This window comes from Trichechus manatus, unplaced genomic scaffold, assembly GCF_000243295.1.
Source record: "Trichechus manatus latirostris isolate Lorelei unplaced genomic scaffold, TriManLat1.0 scaffold00045, whole genome shotgun sequence".
Lineage (NCBI taxonomy): Eukaryota > Metazoa > Chordata > Mammalia > Sirenia > Trichechidae > Trichechus > Trichechus manatus.
In genome coordinates, this window is record NW_004443981.1 from 18,082,415 (window position 1) to 18,098,890 (window position 16,476).

General features: G+C 59.9%; 1 protein-coding gene across 1 annotated transcript in view; it reads right to left on the bottom strand.

Annotated features, from left to right (window-relative positions):
* Window positions 1–322: 322 nt before the first annotated feature.
* BRF1 (BRF1 RNA polymerase III transcription initiation factor subunit) overlaps window positions 323–16,476 on the bottom strand; it is an 86,195-nt gene continuing 70,041 nt past the window's right edge. The window contains exons 8-18 of the mRNA XM_004376761.2: window positions 14,781–14,907; window positions 13,502–13,541; window positions 13,327–13,419; window positions 7,485–7,754; window positions 6,492–6,553; window positions 5,641–5,722; window positions 5,513–5,568; window positions 4,812–5,089; window positions 1,315–1,366; window positions 781–952; window positions 323–498 (exon numbers count right to left, since the gene is read on the bottom strand). Coding sequence (XP_004376818.1) covers window positions 461–498; window positions 781–952; window positions 1,315–1,366; window positions 4,812–5,089; window positions 5,513–5,568; window positions 5,641–5,722; window positions 6,492–6,553; window positions 7,485–7,754; window positions 13,327–13,419; window positions 13,502–13,541; window positions 14,781–14,907 — 1,270 coding nt within the window. The 3' untranslated portion in view covers window positions 323–460. The remainder of the gene's footprint in view (window positions 499–780; window positions 953–1,314; window positions 1,367–4,811; window positions 5,090–5,512; window positions 5,569–5,640; window positions 5,723–6,491; window positions 6,554–7,484; window positions 7,755–13,326; window positions 13,420–13,501; window positions 13,542–14,780; window positions 14,908–16,476) is intronic.

A 16,476-nucleotide genomic window follows, 5' to 3' on the forward strand; every position in this document is an offset into this window, starting at 1 on the left:
ACAGGGCTGAGGGGGGTGGGGCTGAGGGATGAGGGGGGCAGGGCTGAAGGGGTGAGGGGCTGAGGGGTGAGGGGCACAGGGCTGAGGGGCAGGCCATCCCCGCTCCACACTGGGACAGTGGTGACCTCCTGTGCTGGGGCCCCTGAGGGCGATGGTCAGTGATCCGAGGGCAGGAACGAGGCCAGTGTGCGGGCACGCTGGTGGCACAAGTGAGCAGACACAGACACTGGTCCAGCTTCCCCGCTGGGTGGAAACGCTCCTTACATTGCTCAGAACAGGACCCCAACAGCAAACTACCCCAGAGGCTGCGTGGGGTGGGAGGGCCAGCGCTGGACGCCACCTCTCCTCACTGAGTCTCTTGCCCACCTTGCCCGGGAGGCACGGCCGCCCCGTTGGGTGTTCTGTGGACCAAGGCCGCGTCCACTGCTGGGTGCAGCCGCCCGCAGAGCGGGGGCCCATGTCAGTAGCCATCATCCTCGTCAGCATCACAGCCATAATCTGCAGAGCGCGGGGGACAGTCACAGGTGAAGAAGCCACCCGCCGCTCCCCTCATCCCTCCCTTCCCCCTGGCCCTGGGCCCCCCACCCCGCCTTCCAGGGCACCCTCCCGTCCTCCCTGCCCACTCCCCCTCCTTCCCCAGAGCCCTCAATCCCACCCTCCCCATCCACGGGGGCCACTCCAGAATTTCTTTCCAGGGTGAGACGACAGGCTGTTTAGGGACAACCAGGGCAGGCGGTGGGGGCCCTCCTCCCTCGGCCCCCAGCCCAGCGGCCCACCCACCGTTGCTGCCCATCATCTGCAGGGCGCTCACGCAGGGTTCGCCCTCCTCCTCCTCGGCATCGTCCTCGTCCACATCCTCGTCAGGGTGGTAGGACACGGGCCCACTCTCCACCACGACAGCTGCCGGCCTCACAGGCTCAGCACCGGGGGCCGGGGGGCTCGAGAGCACGGCCTAGAATGAGGGAAGAGCGCTCTGGGACAGCCGTCGGGCCCGGCCGCCCCCACACCCCAACCTTGAAGGCACCGTCCGGGGCACGGCCGCCCACTCTGACCACCTCAGGGAGCCCTAGGCTCGGGCTGCCTGCACTGTGCTCCAATGCTGGGCACACACGGTGGCTGCCCCCAGGGAGGGCGGGGGCTCAGGATCCCTCGGCACTCCCAGCCGCATCCCGCATCCCGCCCTGCTTCTGTGGAGGCAGGAGGGGCGGCCCCCCCGTGCCAAGCCCTGCTCTCCTCAGCCCACCAGACATGGACGGGCCCAGTGTCGGGGAGCTGCTTCCCCACACCACGGCCCCGACCACCCCAACAACACACCTCTCTGAGGGCCGCCTTCTTGGCTGGCTGCGCAGACACCAGAGGCCTCAATCTGGAAGGAAGCACAGGCACGGCTCAGCCCCATGACGAGACCCTGCGGGAGGCCCCAGGCGGCACCTGCTCCCGAAGCACGTGCTCACGGGGCTGGGACAGGGGTCCTGGGGCTGCTGAGAAGGAGGACCTGGTGCCCACCCTGTGCTCCCAGCCAGTGCTGTCCTGGTGGTGCTACGCACGTCAGTGCCACTGTCTCTGGAGATGTCGCTCCAGAACCACGCTGGCGCCGTCGGACGCTGCCCCACACGACCCTCCCCAACCCCGGTGTCCTGAGGGTCCTGCCTGCAGCCCCCCAGCCCTGCCCTACGCTCTTGCCCGGGGTCCTGTCTGACAGGGCCCTGCCCACGTGCCCACATGTCCTGTCCCTTCGGCTCCGCACCAACAAATTCCTCATACGGTCGTGGGTGGACGGTTAGTTACCAGCCACCTTCCAGGTTTTCAAGTAACACCGTGACGGACATGCCACAGCTGGGCTCCCCATGCCCCGGAGGAGCTCCGCCACGGGGGGCGCAGGGCCAGGGGGCAGGGTCACCCTCAGACACAGGAAGACACTTGGGCTGCTGCACGGCTGGGGGCACGGAGGGCACTGGGGAGGGCAGGGACGGTGGGCGGGGGGCGCCGGGGATGGCGGGTGGGGGGCTTGGGGGGTACAGCACCTCAAAGTGGCAGCCAATGCTGCCAGAGCTTCCGCTTTACCCAATGAAATAGAAAATCCTGATTTTTTTTACCAGAGCTTCTGAATTTTTATACTGGCAGCCAATGCAGATCTCACTGAATCCACCGTGCAGGCAAACACCACCGCTGGGCAGTCAGTGCTCACTCACGAACACGTGATGGACGACAAAGTAAAACCCGGACGCTCCCGCCTGGCTGTCTCGGGCCACGGCTGCTGCACTGGGACATCGAGGCCCTGATCCCGCGGGCCAAGACTCTGGCAGCTCATTCCCCACCACCCCCATACTTCTAGGGAGTGCACGTGAGGAGTGGCAGTGGACCCGCGTGGGACCCGTGTGGCCCTCACCCCATTCAGTCCACCCCCTCGCACCTCCCACTGGGTGACGCTGTGGGGCGAGGAGCTCTTTAAGACGGGCGTCTCTCCACCTTGGCCAGACAGCCCTGAACGTCGCCCCGTGGCACCCCACCCCCAACTTCCACCAGCACTGCCCTTCCTCCAGGCCTGCCCCCCCAGCCTACAGCACCCTGCCTTGGGCTCCAGACCCTGCGGGCACGCAAGCTGCTCCCAAGAGACAGGGCCACCCAGTCCCCGGAGACCAGGGTGGGGGCCCACCTCCAAGCCCCAGCAGCACCCCCACTTTCAGGAGCCACTCTGAGGGTCCAGCCCCCGGCCACCGCCCCCAGCTGTTTCCCTGCCCGCAGACCAGGGAGGACAGTGCCAGCCACCAATTCCCAACACCGGTGCCGCCCGCCCAGCACTGCCGCCCGCCCGCTGTTGTTGATACTCCTTTCTGCCCAGGAGCCCTTGTCCACAGGGGCGCTCATGTGGGATCCCATCTAGTCTAACACAGGGCTGCTCTGCTCATCCAGGGCTGGGGGGTCAAGACCCCCCAGTCCGCCCCAAGGAGGACACGTCTCCTCCCGCTAGCTTGAGAGGCCTGTCCCTGGGGCACCCTGGGAAGCAGGCCCCATTTGGAAACAGTCATGCTGGAGCCCATGGGGACCCTCAGAGCACAGCAGCCAGGGTCCCGCCGTAGTTCCCACACTGGGGCTGTGGGGCACCGCCACCTGGGACAGGGGTACAGGCCACATGTCAGGAGTCTGTCAAGTTTCCCCAGTCCCTCCCCATCCCCAGAGGCCCAGCAGTCTACAGCATGCCCTGTCTGACCAGGCACACTGACTCGGCTAGGTTCCCAGCGCAGATTCTAACCAGAAACATATGACCACGCAGGACCCCACTGAGGTGGGGGCACTGGCCCCCAGCCTCAAGAGCCAGGGAGGCTGTTTGCCCTCTGGGGGGTGGGTGGTCCCCAGCCTGTACGCCGGGAATCTTGTAATGACTCGGGTCAGGTACCATGTGGAGGACAGGAGGGGGCAGGGGTGGGCTCCAGGAGACTCCGAGGCTCTGCGATGATCTGGAAGGATAGCAGGGCAGGGAGACACGACCCACCGAGACTTGGCTGGGGGGGACCACCCTCCCTTCGTTTTAAAGAACCTTCCCGCCAGGCCCTAAGCCCCTGTACCCTCTTCCCGAGTATTAAACATTCACAACTTCTGGCTACTCAGGAAGTGAACCCATTTCTGAGGCAGGAGGCAGTGCACACAGATGTGCACGCACACACACACACATACACCTCTGAGGGCCACAGGCAGACAGACACCCTGAAGCTGGGGTGCTCGCCGCATCTTTGGGGTGGGCAGCTCTTAACATGAGGTGTCCCCTCCCTGGCCAAGACAGCTGCGTCCAGGTCTCAGGCAGGCCCTTGAGCAGACTCAGCCTGGCCTAGCTCCACGCGATGGAAGTCAGGAAACCCTTCCCGCACAGAAGGTGATATCAGGCCAAACCAGGACCCAAAGGGGAGAAACGCCAGGTCTCAAGAACGGTGTTGGGTAAGGCCCCTCACTGCCAAACCACCCTCTGAGTCCAGGGCCAGGGCAGGTGAAGGTGGGGCAGACCCCGTGGCGGTCCCAGAACAAGGGGCATTCGGAATAGGGTCAAGGCCCTGCCTGCCCCTCCGGCCACCTCCCCGCTTGCCCTGCTGCCCTGACAAATACACAGATGACCAGCCTAGCAAAAACACGCAAGGACGGGGACAGCCAAGTCACAGAGAAAGTGCTCCAAAAGGGTTTCAAACAGGTGAAAAGATGTTTACAGCTACTTCAGAGGAAAGCAAGCAACTGAAAACATCTCTCCCTTCTCTGAAGAGCTGCTCTGGGAACATGGTGATGGTCTGAGGGCAGGGGTGGGGGTGCAGCCCCATGAGGGGGAACTGGCAGCCGCTGCAGCACTTCCCTGCACAGTACCGCCCCCACCTCGGGGCTGTTCTGAGACATGGCAGGCCACCGGCTTCCTGGCACCAAAGACACACGACCCTCTGACCGCGTCCACCGCTCTCCTGAGAGGAGCCCTGGAGACAAGCTTCGCCCCCGGCACACCCCCCACTGCCCCACCACACAGAGGGTGGCCTGCAGGCCTGGGGAGCCCACCCTGAGCGCCTGACCCCGTTCTCATAGATGCAGCCCCCACCTGTCGGCCCCTTGAGGCCCTGCAAGGACATGGGGCCCTGGGAGCCCCTCTGCTCGGGCCCACACCCACAGGCCGGCCAGGCCCCGGGGTCAGGTGCCACGTCTCACACGGGCAACACTACACCTTCCCCGATGCACTGGGGCAATACCCCCCACACACATGCGGCTATGGGCCTGGCCTACAGGGGGCTGTCCAAAGCCTGCCCTCCTGCCCCCAGGCCCCGAAATCACCACCACAGTACCTCTTTCCCCCGCTAGCGGTGGAGTCGGTTGCACTCCGGCCGGCCAGCGTCCTCCTCCGCGACAGCTTCCTGGCGCCAGCTGGCCCCTGCGGGCCTGCACCCTCCCCCGGCGGCCCCTCGTCCTCCCCGAGTGGGCCGCCCCCGCCCGTGCTGTTGAGGTCCCGCAGCACGTGGTAGTTGATCTTGCTGGAGATCTTCTTCTGCTCCAGCATCTTCTCGATGGCCTCCCCGGCCGTGCTGGCCTGGATTGGCTCCCGCTTCTTGCACGACTTCTTTGGCTGCACCAGGCACAAAAGGGAGGACCGCAGGGGCTGGAGGCCCCGCTGCTAGGGGCAGGCTGGGCACAGACGGGGGAGAGGGGGCTCCCTTGGTGCCATCAGACAGAACAGGAAGGCTTGAGAAGCTTCCAGACTCACCACTCAGCAGAGGACCCATGGGGCTCCCCCCACACCCAGGTCTCCTGCCTCACCAGCATGTCCTGCTGACCCCTGTGGCCTTTGCTCGCCCGCCTGGCCAGATGGGGGACCTTGCCCACCCCTCAGCTGGAGGCTTTTGCCCACCCCCTGGCTGGCGGACATTATGCCTTCCTGGGACTGCAGACACCCAGACACAGCCCTTGGCCAGCAGAGACGCCCTCGCTGCACCCCAGGGGACTCCCTCCCCCTACAGACATAGATGTCCAGGCGACGCAGCGGCTCTACCCTGTGCTCCTTGTAGATGCCGAGCTCCTTCTCCTTGGCGATTCTGGCTTCTTTCTCTGAAAGACGGAGAGCTGCGGGTCAGGGGGGTCCTCCCCAGCCGACTGTAGGGGGCCCGCCCGCTGGCTTACCCCGCTGCTCGCGTAGGTACTCGGCATTCTCGCGCATCCACAGCTCGGCCTTCACGCGGGCCTCCGCCTCGTCCAGGATGTACTGCAGCAGGCACAGGGACGAAGGTCAGCCCCGCGGCCCACGCAGGCCTTCTGGGGATTCTCCTACACTGAGTGTTGCTCCTGCTCCCACGTGTACGTGGCACAGGGGGAGGGCGGCAGGCCCTGGGCCCCAAGGCATGGGAACAGGCCCAGCCTCTGTCCTCCTGGCCCAGCCGGCACCACGACCACGCTGCACATCGAGGCACAAGGCCCCACCAGGCAAGTGAGGGACAGGAGCAGTGACGAGACCACAGTACACTTAGGAACAAGCAGGTGGCTGTGGTCCTGTGTGGTCACGCTTCTTTAAACAGAGTCGGGGAGACTTTTCCCTCACGAAGGATGAGAACTGGAGGCACAGTGCTGGCCCCGGCCACTCGAGTGCCTGGGCCTTGGAGGCACAGCGCCCCTGCGGTGGCTGGACACTGTCCTGGACAGAAGGACTAAGCGATCACGCGCCTGGAGGATGGCAAAGGACGCCCCGCAGACAGCAGGCGCCTGGAAGGGGCGTGGCCCCAGAGGTCCTGGGGGTCTGAGCTGCCCAAGGCCGCCTGGACTTGAAACTGGGATGAGGGAGCTCAGGAGCCTGGAGCAGCCACAAGGTGGGTGGTGACGAGAGAGCCCCATGCAGGGGTGGCCAGTGTCTGGGGAAACAGGAAGCCCCCGAAAGGCACCAGCAAACGTTGGCCCTGGGCTCAGGAGGGCAGATGGGCCAGCATCACCCCCGTGCCCAGCCGACCCCAGACTGCACACACAGCGTGACAACAGCTTACTTTGTCAATTTCGAGGTCGTCAATGCCACTTAGGTCCAGTTCACCATCCTCCAAGGTGTCTTCTAGAGGGAAGGATAACCGTCAGCTCACGGGGGTGAAGGCTGGTCAAAGTTCACAGATACCCCCGGCCAAAGGGGTCCTAGCAGCCAGCTCCTCCTCGCCGGCCATGGCCACGGCCACGACTCTGCTCCCTTCTCACCCGGAGGATCCCTCTGAGCGCCACGTGCCGAGCCATGTCCCTGAGAACTACACGCAGGAGCCCCTCACATCACAGCCAGAGGGCGGGGAGCGGGGCACTGACCAGAGCCACCAAGGGGCCACGGAGGCCCCAGGAACCCCGACAAAACGGGGGCTGAAGGGCACAGCAGCTGGCGAGGCCGAGGGTCCCTGTGGCAGTGCCCACAGGCCAGGGTGGAACGAGGGTAATTCCGTGTGCAGAGCTGCCATTCTCCCAGGGGCGCCCGGCCGCCACCCCAGGTCTCCTGTGGCCATACACAGGCTTCCCTGTGCTTGTCGGCCACACCCTCCCACCTCCTGGTCTCCAGGCACTCTCCATGCCACAGCCCCTCGCCTCCCCGGGTCCACCATCGAGTCCTATCAGCCCAGACCCCACACGACACCTCCTGTCACTTGGTTCTGTGGTTGGGGTCTGTGAAACAGCCCTTCACACGGCTCCAGCCAGGCAGCCACTCCCACCCTGGGGTGGGGACCAGCAGTGTCCCCTCCCCCAAGCCCACCCTCCTAAAACGTCACGACTCAAAAACACCTGGCTGTGGAGAGACGACCAGGAGGGGGGCCCCACACCCTCCACCGCCCACCAGGCAGCCTCTCGGCTCAGACACCCTGAGACCTCCCACCAGCCTCAGCCCTTTCCACCAACAATGCTCCCCACCTGAAGGGCCCCCTCCTGCCCCCACCCAAAGCAGCACCCCCACCCCCACCTGAAGCAGCCCTCCTTTCTTTTCCCCTGGCCCCAAGCACCCCAGCACTCACTGAGGTCCCGGCTTGGGGAGGAGATGCACTCGCGGATGGACTCAGAAATGCCCAGACTGGCCGCTGTGGGCAGGGGCCCGAGCAGAGACTCCAGGGCGGGGGGCCGGCTCCCCTCCTCGGTGCTCCCCGCCGATTCTGAACTGCCGGGCAGGCCATCGCCAAGGAGCTCCCGGTAAAAGTCCTTGTTGAGGTGGCTGGCAGCAGCCTCCAGCTCCTCGTCCTCCACATCCTCCTCGCCAAATAAGCTGGACACAGTGTCCTCGATGGAGCCTGGGGGCACATTTCACACACCCATAACCAGACAGAGAGCCACACCCAAGGAGGAGCCTGCAGTACAGAGAGAAACCCCTCTTCCAACTTACAAGAGGCAGTTCCTCCACATACTTAAACAACTGGGGGCACGAGGCCACAAGGCTGTCCTCACTCAGTGCAGAGGGAGGTCTTTCTGACAAAGAGTGCTGGACACCTGATGCCCACATGTGAAAGAATGACCCTTGACCTGCACCCCACACACCTCACACAAACACATGCTTCCTGTCAGACCTGCACCCCCACCTCACGCGAACACATACTGTCAGACCTGCACCCCACACGCTTCATGCAAACTCATACTTCCTGTCAGACCTGCACCCCACACACCTCACACAAACACATGCCCCCTGTCAGACCTGCACCCCACACACCTCAAACACATGCCCCGTCAGACCTGTACCTAACACACTTCATGCAAACTCATACTTCCTGTCAGACCTGCACCCCACACACTTCACGTGAACACATGCCTCCTGTCAGACCTGCACCCCACACACCTCATGTAAACACATACTCTTGTGTCAGACCTGCACCCCACACACCTCACGCAAACACATGCTTCCTGTCAGACTTGCACCCCACACACCTCACACAAACACATACTTCCTGTCAGACCTGCACCCCACATACCTCACATAAACACAAGCTTCCTGTCAGACCTGCACCCCACACACCTCACATATAAACACAAGCTTCCTGTCAGACCTGCACCCCACACACGTCACACAAACACATGCTTCCCATCAGACCTGCACCCCACATACCTCACACAAACACATACTCCGTGTCAGACCCGCACCCTACACACCTCGTACAAACACATACTCCCTGTCAGACCTGCACCCCACACATCTCATGCAAACACAAACTCCCTGTCACTGACCCAAATGTGAGAGCTCAAACTACAAGTTTTAGAAGAAAGCACAGGAGAAAATCTTTGTAACCTTCAATTAGGCAAAAATTTCTCAGCTACAACACTAAAACCACAATCTATAAAAGAAAACACTGATCAATTGGATCTTGTCAAAATTAAGAACTTCTAATCTTTGAAAAACACTGGTAAGAGAATGAAAAGACAACCCACTGACTGGGAGAGAATATCTGCAAATGACACATCTGACAAAGGACTTATATCCAAACGTACATGAACACACAATCCAATAAAAAATGGGCAAAATACTTGGACACTTCACCAAAGAAGATACATGGGTGGCAAATAAGTATGTGAAGAGATGTTCAACATCGTTAGTCATTAAGAAAATGCATACCCGCTAGAAAGGCTAGCACTGAAGAGACTGACCACACCGAGTGTTGTTGAAGATGTAGAGAACTGGAACTCTCATACAGTCCTAGTGGGAATGCAAAAAATGGTGCCACCACTGTGGAAAACAGTGCCAGAGTTTCTTAAACAGTTAAAACTATACCTACCAGAAGACGGGGATACTGCGTGGTTTAAAGTCAGGAAAGGTTTGTGTCAGGGTTGTATATCCTTTCATCAGACTTATTCAATCTGTATGTTGAGCAAATAATCTGAGAAGCTGGACTATATGAAGAAGAACAAGGCGTCAGGATTGGAGGAAGACTCATTAACAACCTACGTTATGCAGATGACACAATCTTGCTTGCTGAAAGTGAAGAGGACTTGAAGGACTCACTGATGAAGATCAAAGATCACAGCCTTCAGCGGAGATTGCACCTCAACATAAAGAAAAAAAAAATCCTCACAACTAGACCAATAAGCAAAATCATGGAAAGACTGAAGTTGTCAAGGATTTCATTTTACTTGGGTCCACAATCAACACCCATGGAAGCTGCAGTCAAGAAATCAAATGATGGATTGCATTGAGAAATCTGCTGCGAAAGACCTCTTTAAAGTGTCGAAAAGCAAAGATGTCAACTTGAGGACTAAGGTCTGCCTGACCCAAGCCATGGTGTTTTCAATCACCTAATATGCATGTGAAAGCTAGACAATGAATAAGGAAGACCGAAGAAGAACTGACGGCTTTGAATTGTGGTGTTGGCAAAGAATATTGAATATACCGTGGCTGCCAAAGAACAAACAAATCTGTCTCGGGAGAAGTACAGCAAGAATGCTCCTTTGAAGCAAGGATGGTAAAGACTTCGTCTCACGTCCTTCGGACATGTTATCAGGAGGGATCAGTCCCTGGAGGAGTATATCATGCTTGGTAAAGTAGACGGTTAGCGAAAAAGAGGAAGACCCTCCGTGAGATGGACCGACACACTGGCTGCAACAACGGGCTCAAGAACAACAACCGTGAGGACGGCGCAGGACCAGGGAGTGTTCAGTTCTGTTGTACACAGGGTCGCTATGAGTTGAAACCGACTCGACGGCACCTAACAACAGCAATAACACGAGGTCTTGAGGTGACACATACATTCTACTGTAGTGGATTGAATCGTGTCCCCCAAAAATATGTGCTGCAAATCCTAACCCTGGTGGCACAGTGGTTAAGCGCTCAGCTGTTAACCGAAAGGTCAGTAGTTCAAGCCCACCAGCCGCACTGCAGGAGAAAGATGTGGTGGTGTGCTTCCATAAAGATTTACAGCCTTGGAAACCCTATGGAGCAGTTCTACTCTGTCCTACAGGGTCCGACTATGAGTTGCAATTGTAGCTTGGGTATACCTGTGGATGGGATCGTTTGGGAATGGGGTTTCTTTGTTATGTTAAGGAGGCTGTAATCAGCGTAGGATGTGTCTTAAACTGATCACACTCCAGAGATATAAAGAGCAGAGTAGGCACAGAAGCAAGCCATGACAAACTGGGGAAGAGTGACACCACATGGAGATCTCTAAGGAATAACAAGAGCCCTAGAGAAGCGGAGACCAGGACCTTTCCCCAGAGCGGACAGAGAGCCTTCCCCTAGAGCAGGTGCCCTGAATTTGGACTTCAAGCCTCGTAACTGTGAGATACTGGAGCCCTGGTGGAACAGTGGTTAAAGCACTCAGCTAACCAAAAGGTCAGTGGTTCAAACCCACCAGCCGCTCTGTGGGAGAAAGACGTGGTGGTGTGCTTCAGTAAAGATTTACGGCGCTGAAAACCCTACGGGGCAGTTCAGTTCTACTCTGTCCTTCAGGGTCACTGTGAGTCAGAATCGACTCGATGACAGTGGGTTTGGGTTTTTGGTCTTAACTGTGAGAAGATAAATTTGTGTTCTCTAAGCCAGTCCCGTGTGGTGTTTCTGTTACAGCAGCACTAGGAGGCGCGCCCACCGTCTTGAGCGTGGTGGAGACACACAGCGTGCACGCAGGTCAGCACTCAGCACATCACGTGTTCAAACACACGTCATTTACTGTATGTCAACTACATCTCAATAAAGGCGTCAGAGAACCACTGAACGACACGCGTAATTAAGAAAGACATCTGGAAACACCTTACTCGGCGTTCTGAACGGCTTTCCTGCGTGTGTTAGTTTTGAAGTTCATGGATGAGTGTGATATGCGTGCCGACCATCTTGACAGACATCTCCTGGACCACCAGCGTCTCAGTGTGCCCTCCCCACTCAGGCTCCACTGCCAGGCTCCATACTGGAGCCTCCTTGGTCCCTGTGCTGACCCTCCACTTCCCCTCTGCACGGCAGCAATGCGAGGCCAGGCAGGGGTCTCTGCTCTGTCCACTGCCAGGCTCCAGAGGCCAGGACCGAGCCAGCTTGCAGGACACACGCTGTCCACTCCTTCTGAAGGTAGGTGTTATTGCTGATACCGGTTATTTCCTCCTCTACCCCCCAACTTCATCAGCACCCAACCCCATTTCCTCCATCAGGCTGGCCTCGCTCTCCTGACAACGTCCCCTGCTAAGCCACCATTGAGTGACATCCCTAAGAGGGAAAGTGAGGGCCCGCACTGATCAGGCCTCCTGCGACCCGAGAGCTGCAGACGACAGCCCCAGGCTGGTGAGCACTTGGGGTACCACACACTAGGAAATCGTCCGAGGAAGGGCCTCACCGGCGGCCCAGGCAGATGCGGGCGTCAGGGCAGGACAACACGAGGGAATGACCAAAATCGCCAAAGCTGGGGGGCATGGAAGTTGGGGTCCATCGCGGTGGGCCTCACTGGGGAAGCCATGGATGGGGCATCCCGAACGCCCAAGGCAAACACCACGGGCGGCAGCACTGTCACGGTGGCTGGTCGGGGCGTGGGGGCGAGGAGCCGTGTGCCACCATCACAGCGGGTGCTGCAGACACAGTCTGAGAGCCAGGATGAGAGCAAGCACACAAAGAGAGCCACGGGCGCCAGCACCAACGAGCCAGGTTCAAGACCTGCGTGTCAACCAGCCTAGTTCAAATCCGGAAAGCCAGCTGCTCAGATTGGGCCGAAATGCTGACCCAGTTCTCTGCTGTGTGAAGGGGTGACTGTGGACTGAGGTGAGGCAGGCGGCCAGCAGACGCAGAGCAGAGCGCCAACGGCCCTGACCGCTCCACGCTGTGTGGACCTGCGAGCCAAACCCACGCCAGCAGGTCAGAAAGACTGCGGGAGCCCCAGAAGCGGCAGTGGACATCGGTCACCTCACTCCATCCTCAAAAGACCAACTGGGCAAGACGTAAGTAAGGGTTCAGAATTCCGGAACAGCCCGGTGAGAAGCCTGGATAGGAGCCAGGCAGTCGCAGACGAGCTCCTCTCCTGGGCCCCAGAAACAAAGGCAGCCTCCCTCTCAGCTGCTCACAGACCACGCTGGAAACTGACCGCACACACGCCGCAAAAACCAACGGCTCCATAAAGCTACGTTCTCTGGTTGTCACCCAATAAAAACAGACACTAACAACAAAATCAAGAAACAAAAGTCCTCCCCACCTTGAACGACACCACTCCTGCACACAGCGCTCAGGCCAAAGAGAAAACACCCTGAGAGTGGAGACCTGAGGGCTTCCACCTCCCAGCAGGATGTGGACTGCGGCTGAAACGGCCCTCGGAGGAAAAGGCCTCGCCCTGAGTGCACACAGCCACAAACACGTCAGACAAGGCGAGCCACGCGGAAGACCGAAACGTCAGGGAACGGCGATGTCCGCTGAGAGAGAGGAAGGTTCGGGAGGCAGGAACTTCTGACCACAGCAGTGGAGAGCAGCAGAGGCCATTAGTCAATGCAAAGCCGAGTTTAAGGGGAGAATCAATAACCAGGCTGAAAATGCACAGAAAACAAAAGTCCACAGACTAAGAGATGAGGAGGAGGAAAAGAACCACGGAAACAAGGAGATCAGGAGAGTCCTGAGGCGCCTCACCCCTGGATGAGGCGGACGTTCCCGCCTGGCCCTCGACGATGGTCTGGACACTGAGCTGGTGTCTGGGGCTGGACAGAGGTTGGGTGTCAGTCAGGACGGGGATGGAGCAGGAGGAGCTGGAACTGGGACAGCAGGTGGCGTGGACTGTCCAGGAAGCACAGTGTGCCAGGGCCAGAGAGCCACAGGCCCGGACAGGACTGCGTGATAAGGACTGTGTGGCGGCACGGGGGGTGAAGGGGTGGTGAGGCAGCACGGGGGCACTGACCCTCACGGCCTGCAGGGCAGGCTGAGCTCACCATCTTTGGCCAGGGTGGCGAGGGCCCCCTTCGCCTTCGGCCGGCTGCTTTCTAGCTCAATCTCGATTGCGTCCTGATAGCTGCAGATCTCACCTAAGTGATGAATTAAAAATAAGCAAAAAAAACCAATTTTCTAGAGGAACTCGAGTATCTGATGGTAGGGCCCATTAGCTACCTTCAACTTCCTCCAGCTGCTTTGACAGGACCTGCTCCAGCTGAAAGAGAGGAGACGGTGTCAGGGCCGGAGGCAAGCTCAGGGCGGAGGCGGGCTCGGTCGTCAGGGCGGGAGGCAAACTCATGCACAGGCATCTCCTATATCCGGGGACTCAGGGCACACCCGCCCCGCCCCAGCGCCAGCCCCGCCATGCGGTGGACACACAAGGGCGCATGTGTGAGGCATCAAGGCTCAGACGAGGGGCCAGGCCACGCGGGACAGGAGGCATGATGGTCGGAGAGAGGGAGGAGCTTGTGAGTACCCAGCAGAGGCCCAGGCCCCATGGAGACAGGGAGACCCGGGGGCCCTCCTGCCCACAGGACACCCCCAGGATGAGACGGCCTTGGGCACAGGCAGCCCCATGTGAGGATGTCGGTGGCTGACTGCCCTGCCTGCTCTCCTCCCAACAGAACAGAAGGGCCTTCCCAGCCATCCCAGAAGGGGCTCCGATGGTGGTGCCTGGCTGGGGGCTCCGTCCCAGGCTGGGCACCAGGGCTCACTGCTCATCACTGTCACTCAGTCAATGGGAGCGGCCCAACCAGAGACCCAGACGGTGGGGCCGCCTGGGCTGGCTGTGGAGAATGGACAGCTGAGGAGCCACCTGCCTGAGAGGACAACTTCCCACAGGCACCTGCGTTCCCCAGGCAGCCCACCGCGGCCCAGCCCCCTCCACTGACCACCGTGTGCACCCTGCCCAGCACTGCTGAGTCCCCATGCTGGACGAAGCCCATCCCCACAGGTCAGCCCTGTGCCTGCAGCAGGGGCTCAGCCCTGAACCATGGCGACCCAGAACAGCCACTTCCTAAAGGGCACTCAGGCCAGTTGGGGCTGGAAATCCCCAACGAGCTTTCTTCCAGGGCCTTTACTCGGACTTCTCAAACTCAGCCTTGAGGCTGGCCCCTTTCTGTGTCGCTGCCCCAAACACACTGGTGAGTGCTCCAGAGAGGAGCCGTCTAGACACCCTCACAACAGCAAGTGTGCGGCCACCACAGTCTCCTCGGTGACACAGACCACCGCCATGCCCCAGGCTGCAAACCCTGTACTCGGGGTGCCCGCCACCACCTGTGACTTCCATCCTTCCCAGAAGTCTGACCCCACAGGGGTCCCGGCTGGGTATGCAGGCAGTCCGCTCCGCCATGGCCACGAGTCACCGCTCAGAGCGGCAGCAGGTGGGGACCCTGAGGCCATGAGTGCAGCGGGAATGGTGCCACTATGATGCCCAGCTGTGCCCAGCACCTACCTGCTTCATCCGCAGCTTCCTCTGTCCTGCCGTGTACGAGGGGGGGTCGCACTCCTCCTCCAAGTCAATCCTCATGAATTCATCAATAGTCAGCTGACTGGTGGGGGTGTCTTCAAATTCAGTGAGTCTGAAACACACAAGGGGGTCACACCTGACACCCTGAAATCAGGCGTTTACCAGAGGGCCCTCGGCATGTGGGTGCCACTCTCAGCTCCAAGAGCAGGCTGCTTTCCAGCATCTTCTCAGTCCCCACCCTACCCTGCTGACAGCTCAGCTCCTGGGGGAAGACCTGCAGGCCCCTCGGTGCTGCCAATGTGTGACCCTAGGTCCTGGCACATCCCCTTGTGGAGGTCCTCAGCAGCCACAAGCCAGAACTGGCAGATGGGACTCTGCCCATCAGGGTGAGCGGAAGGCTGATTCTGATCAACTTGGTCAGTTTTCTACATTTCAGAGAATTTTCAAAATGTTTAATAAAGCAGTTTTTAAAAAGAATTAAAAAAAAAAAAGTTGCTGTCAAGTCAATTCTAGCTCACGGCAACCCCATGTATGTCAGAGTAGAACTATATTCCACAGAGTTTTGAGAAACAGATCACCAGGCCTTTCTTCCAAGGTGCCTTTGGTTAGCTTGAACCTCCAACCTTTCAATTAGCCGCACCACCTGGGGGCTCCTAAAGAGAATCAGAGATGAGATATTTAAAGCAAAACAGCTCTCCACCTGCCTCGGATGCCTGCGACGGGGTATGTTCTCAGACGAACAGCAGCCGTCAAGTGCTCCAGGTTCACGATAAACACAGCAGTAATTACAGACCTGTCAGCACTTCCATGGCTGCACTCACCCTGTCAAAGTCCTTAAGTGACGCTGCCATTCAGGATGTGATGGGAAGAGACCGAGCAAGTGGAGGGCTGCTGTGCATTTGCAGGAGCGGCCGCTCGGTGCGGCTGGTTAAATGCCCCCTGCCTTCCATTGACAGGACACCCTCCCCTTCAGTCCCAGCTTCCCACTGGGAGTCAGCCACTCAGGTACTCGAGCACCAGGGCAGCCACGCCGACGCCAGCCCAAGGCCGGCTACGTGCAGTGCTGTCCCCACTGACCCTTCTGCCTGCTTCTTGCCTATGCGATGGACACCACCCCCCGACCTTAACTTGGGCAACACAGAAACACCAGGATGGGAAGATGCACAGCCTTCAGAACGACATCCAGGCAAGGCCTGCAAGCCCTCCACAGAGCGGTACTGCGGGCCAGGCCGTGGGCAGCAGCCTAAGAAGCACCCACCCAGAGGCCAGGCTGTGGGCAGTGGCCCCAGAAGCACCCACCTGTGGGCCAGGCCGTGGGCAGTGGCTCCAGTAGCACCCACCCAGAGGCCAGGTCACGGGCAGCGGCCCCGGAAGCACCCACCCACAGGCCAGGCCATGGGCAGTGGCTCCAGAAGCACCCACCCAGAGGCCAGGCCGTAGGCAGTGGCCCCAGAATAGCCCACCCAGAGGCCAGGTCACGGGCAGCGGCCCCGGAAGCACCCACGCAGAGGCCAGGCCGTGGGCAGCAGCCCCAGAAGCACCCACCCGCGGGCCGGGCCATGAGCAGCTGCCCCAGAAGCACCTACCCGTGGGCCGGGCTGTGAGCAGCAGCCCCGGAAGCACCCATGCAGAGGCCATGCCGTGGGCAGCAGCCCCAGAAGCACCCACCCGCGGGCCGGGC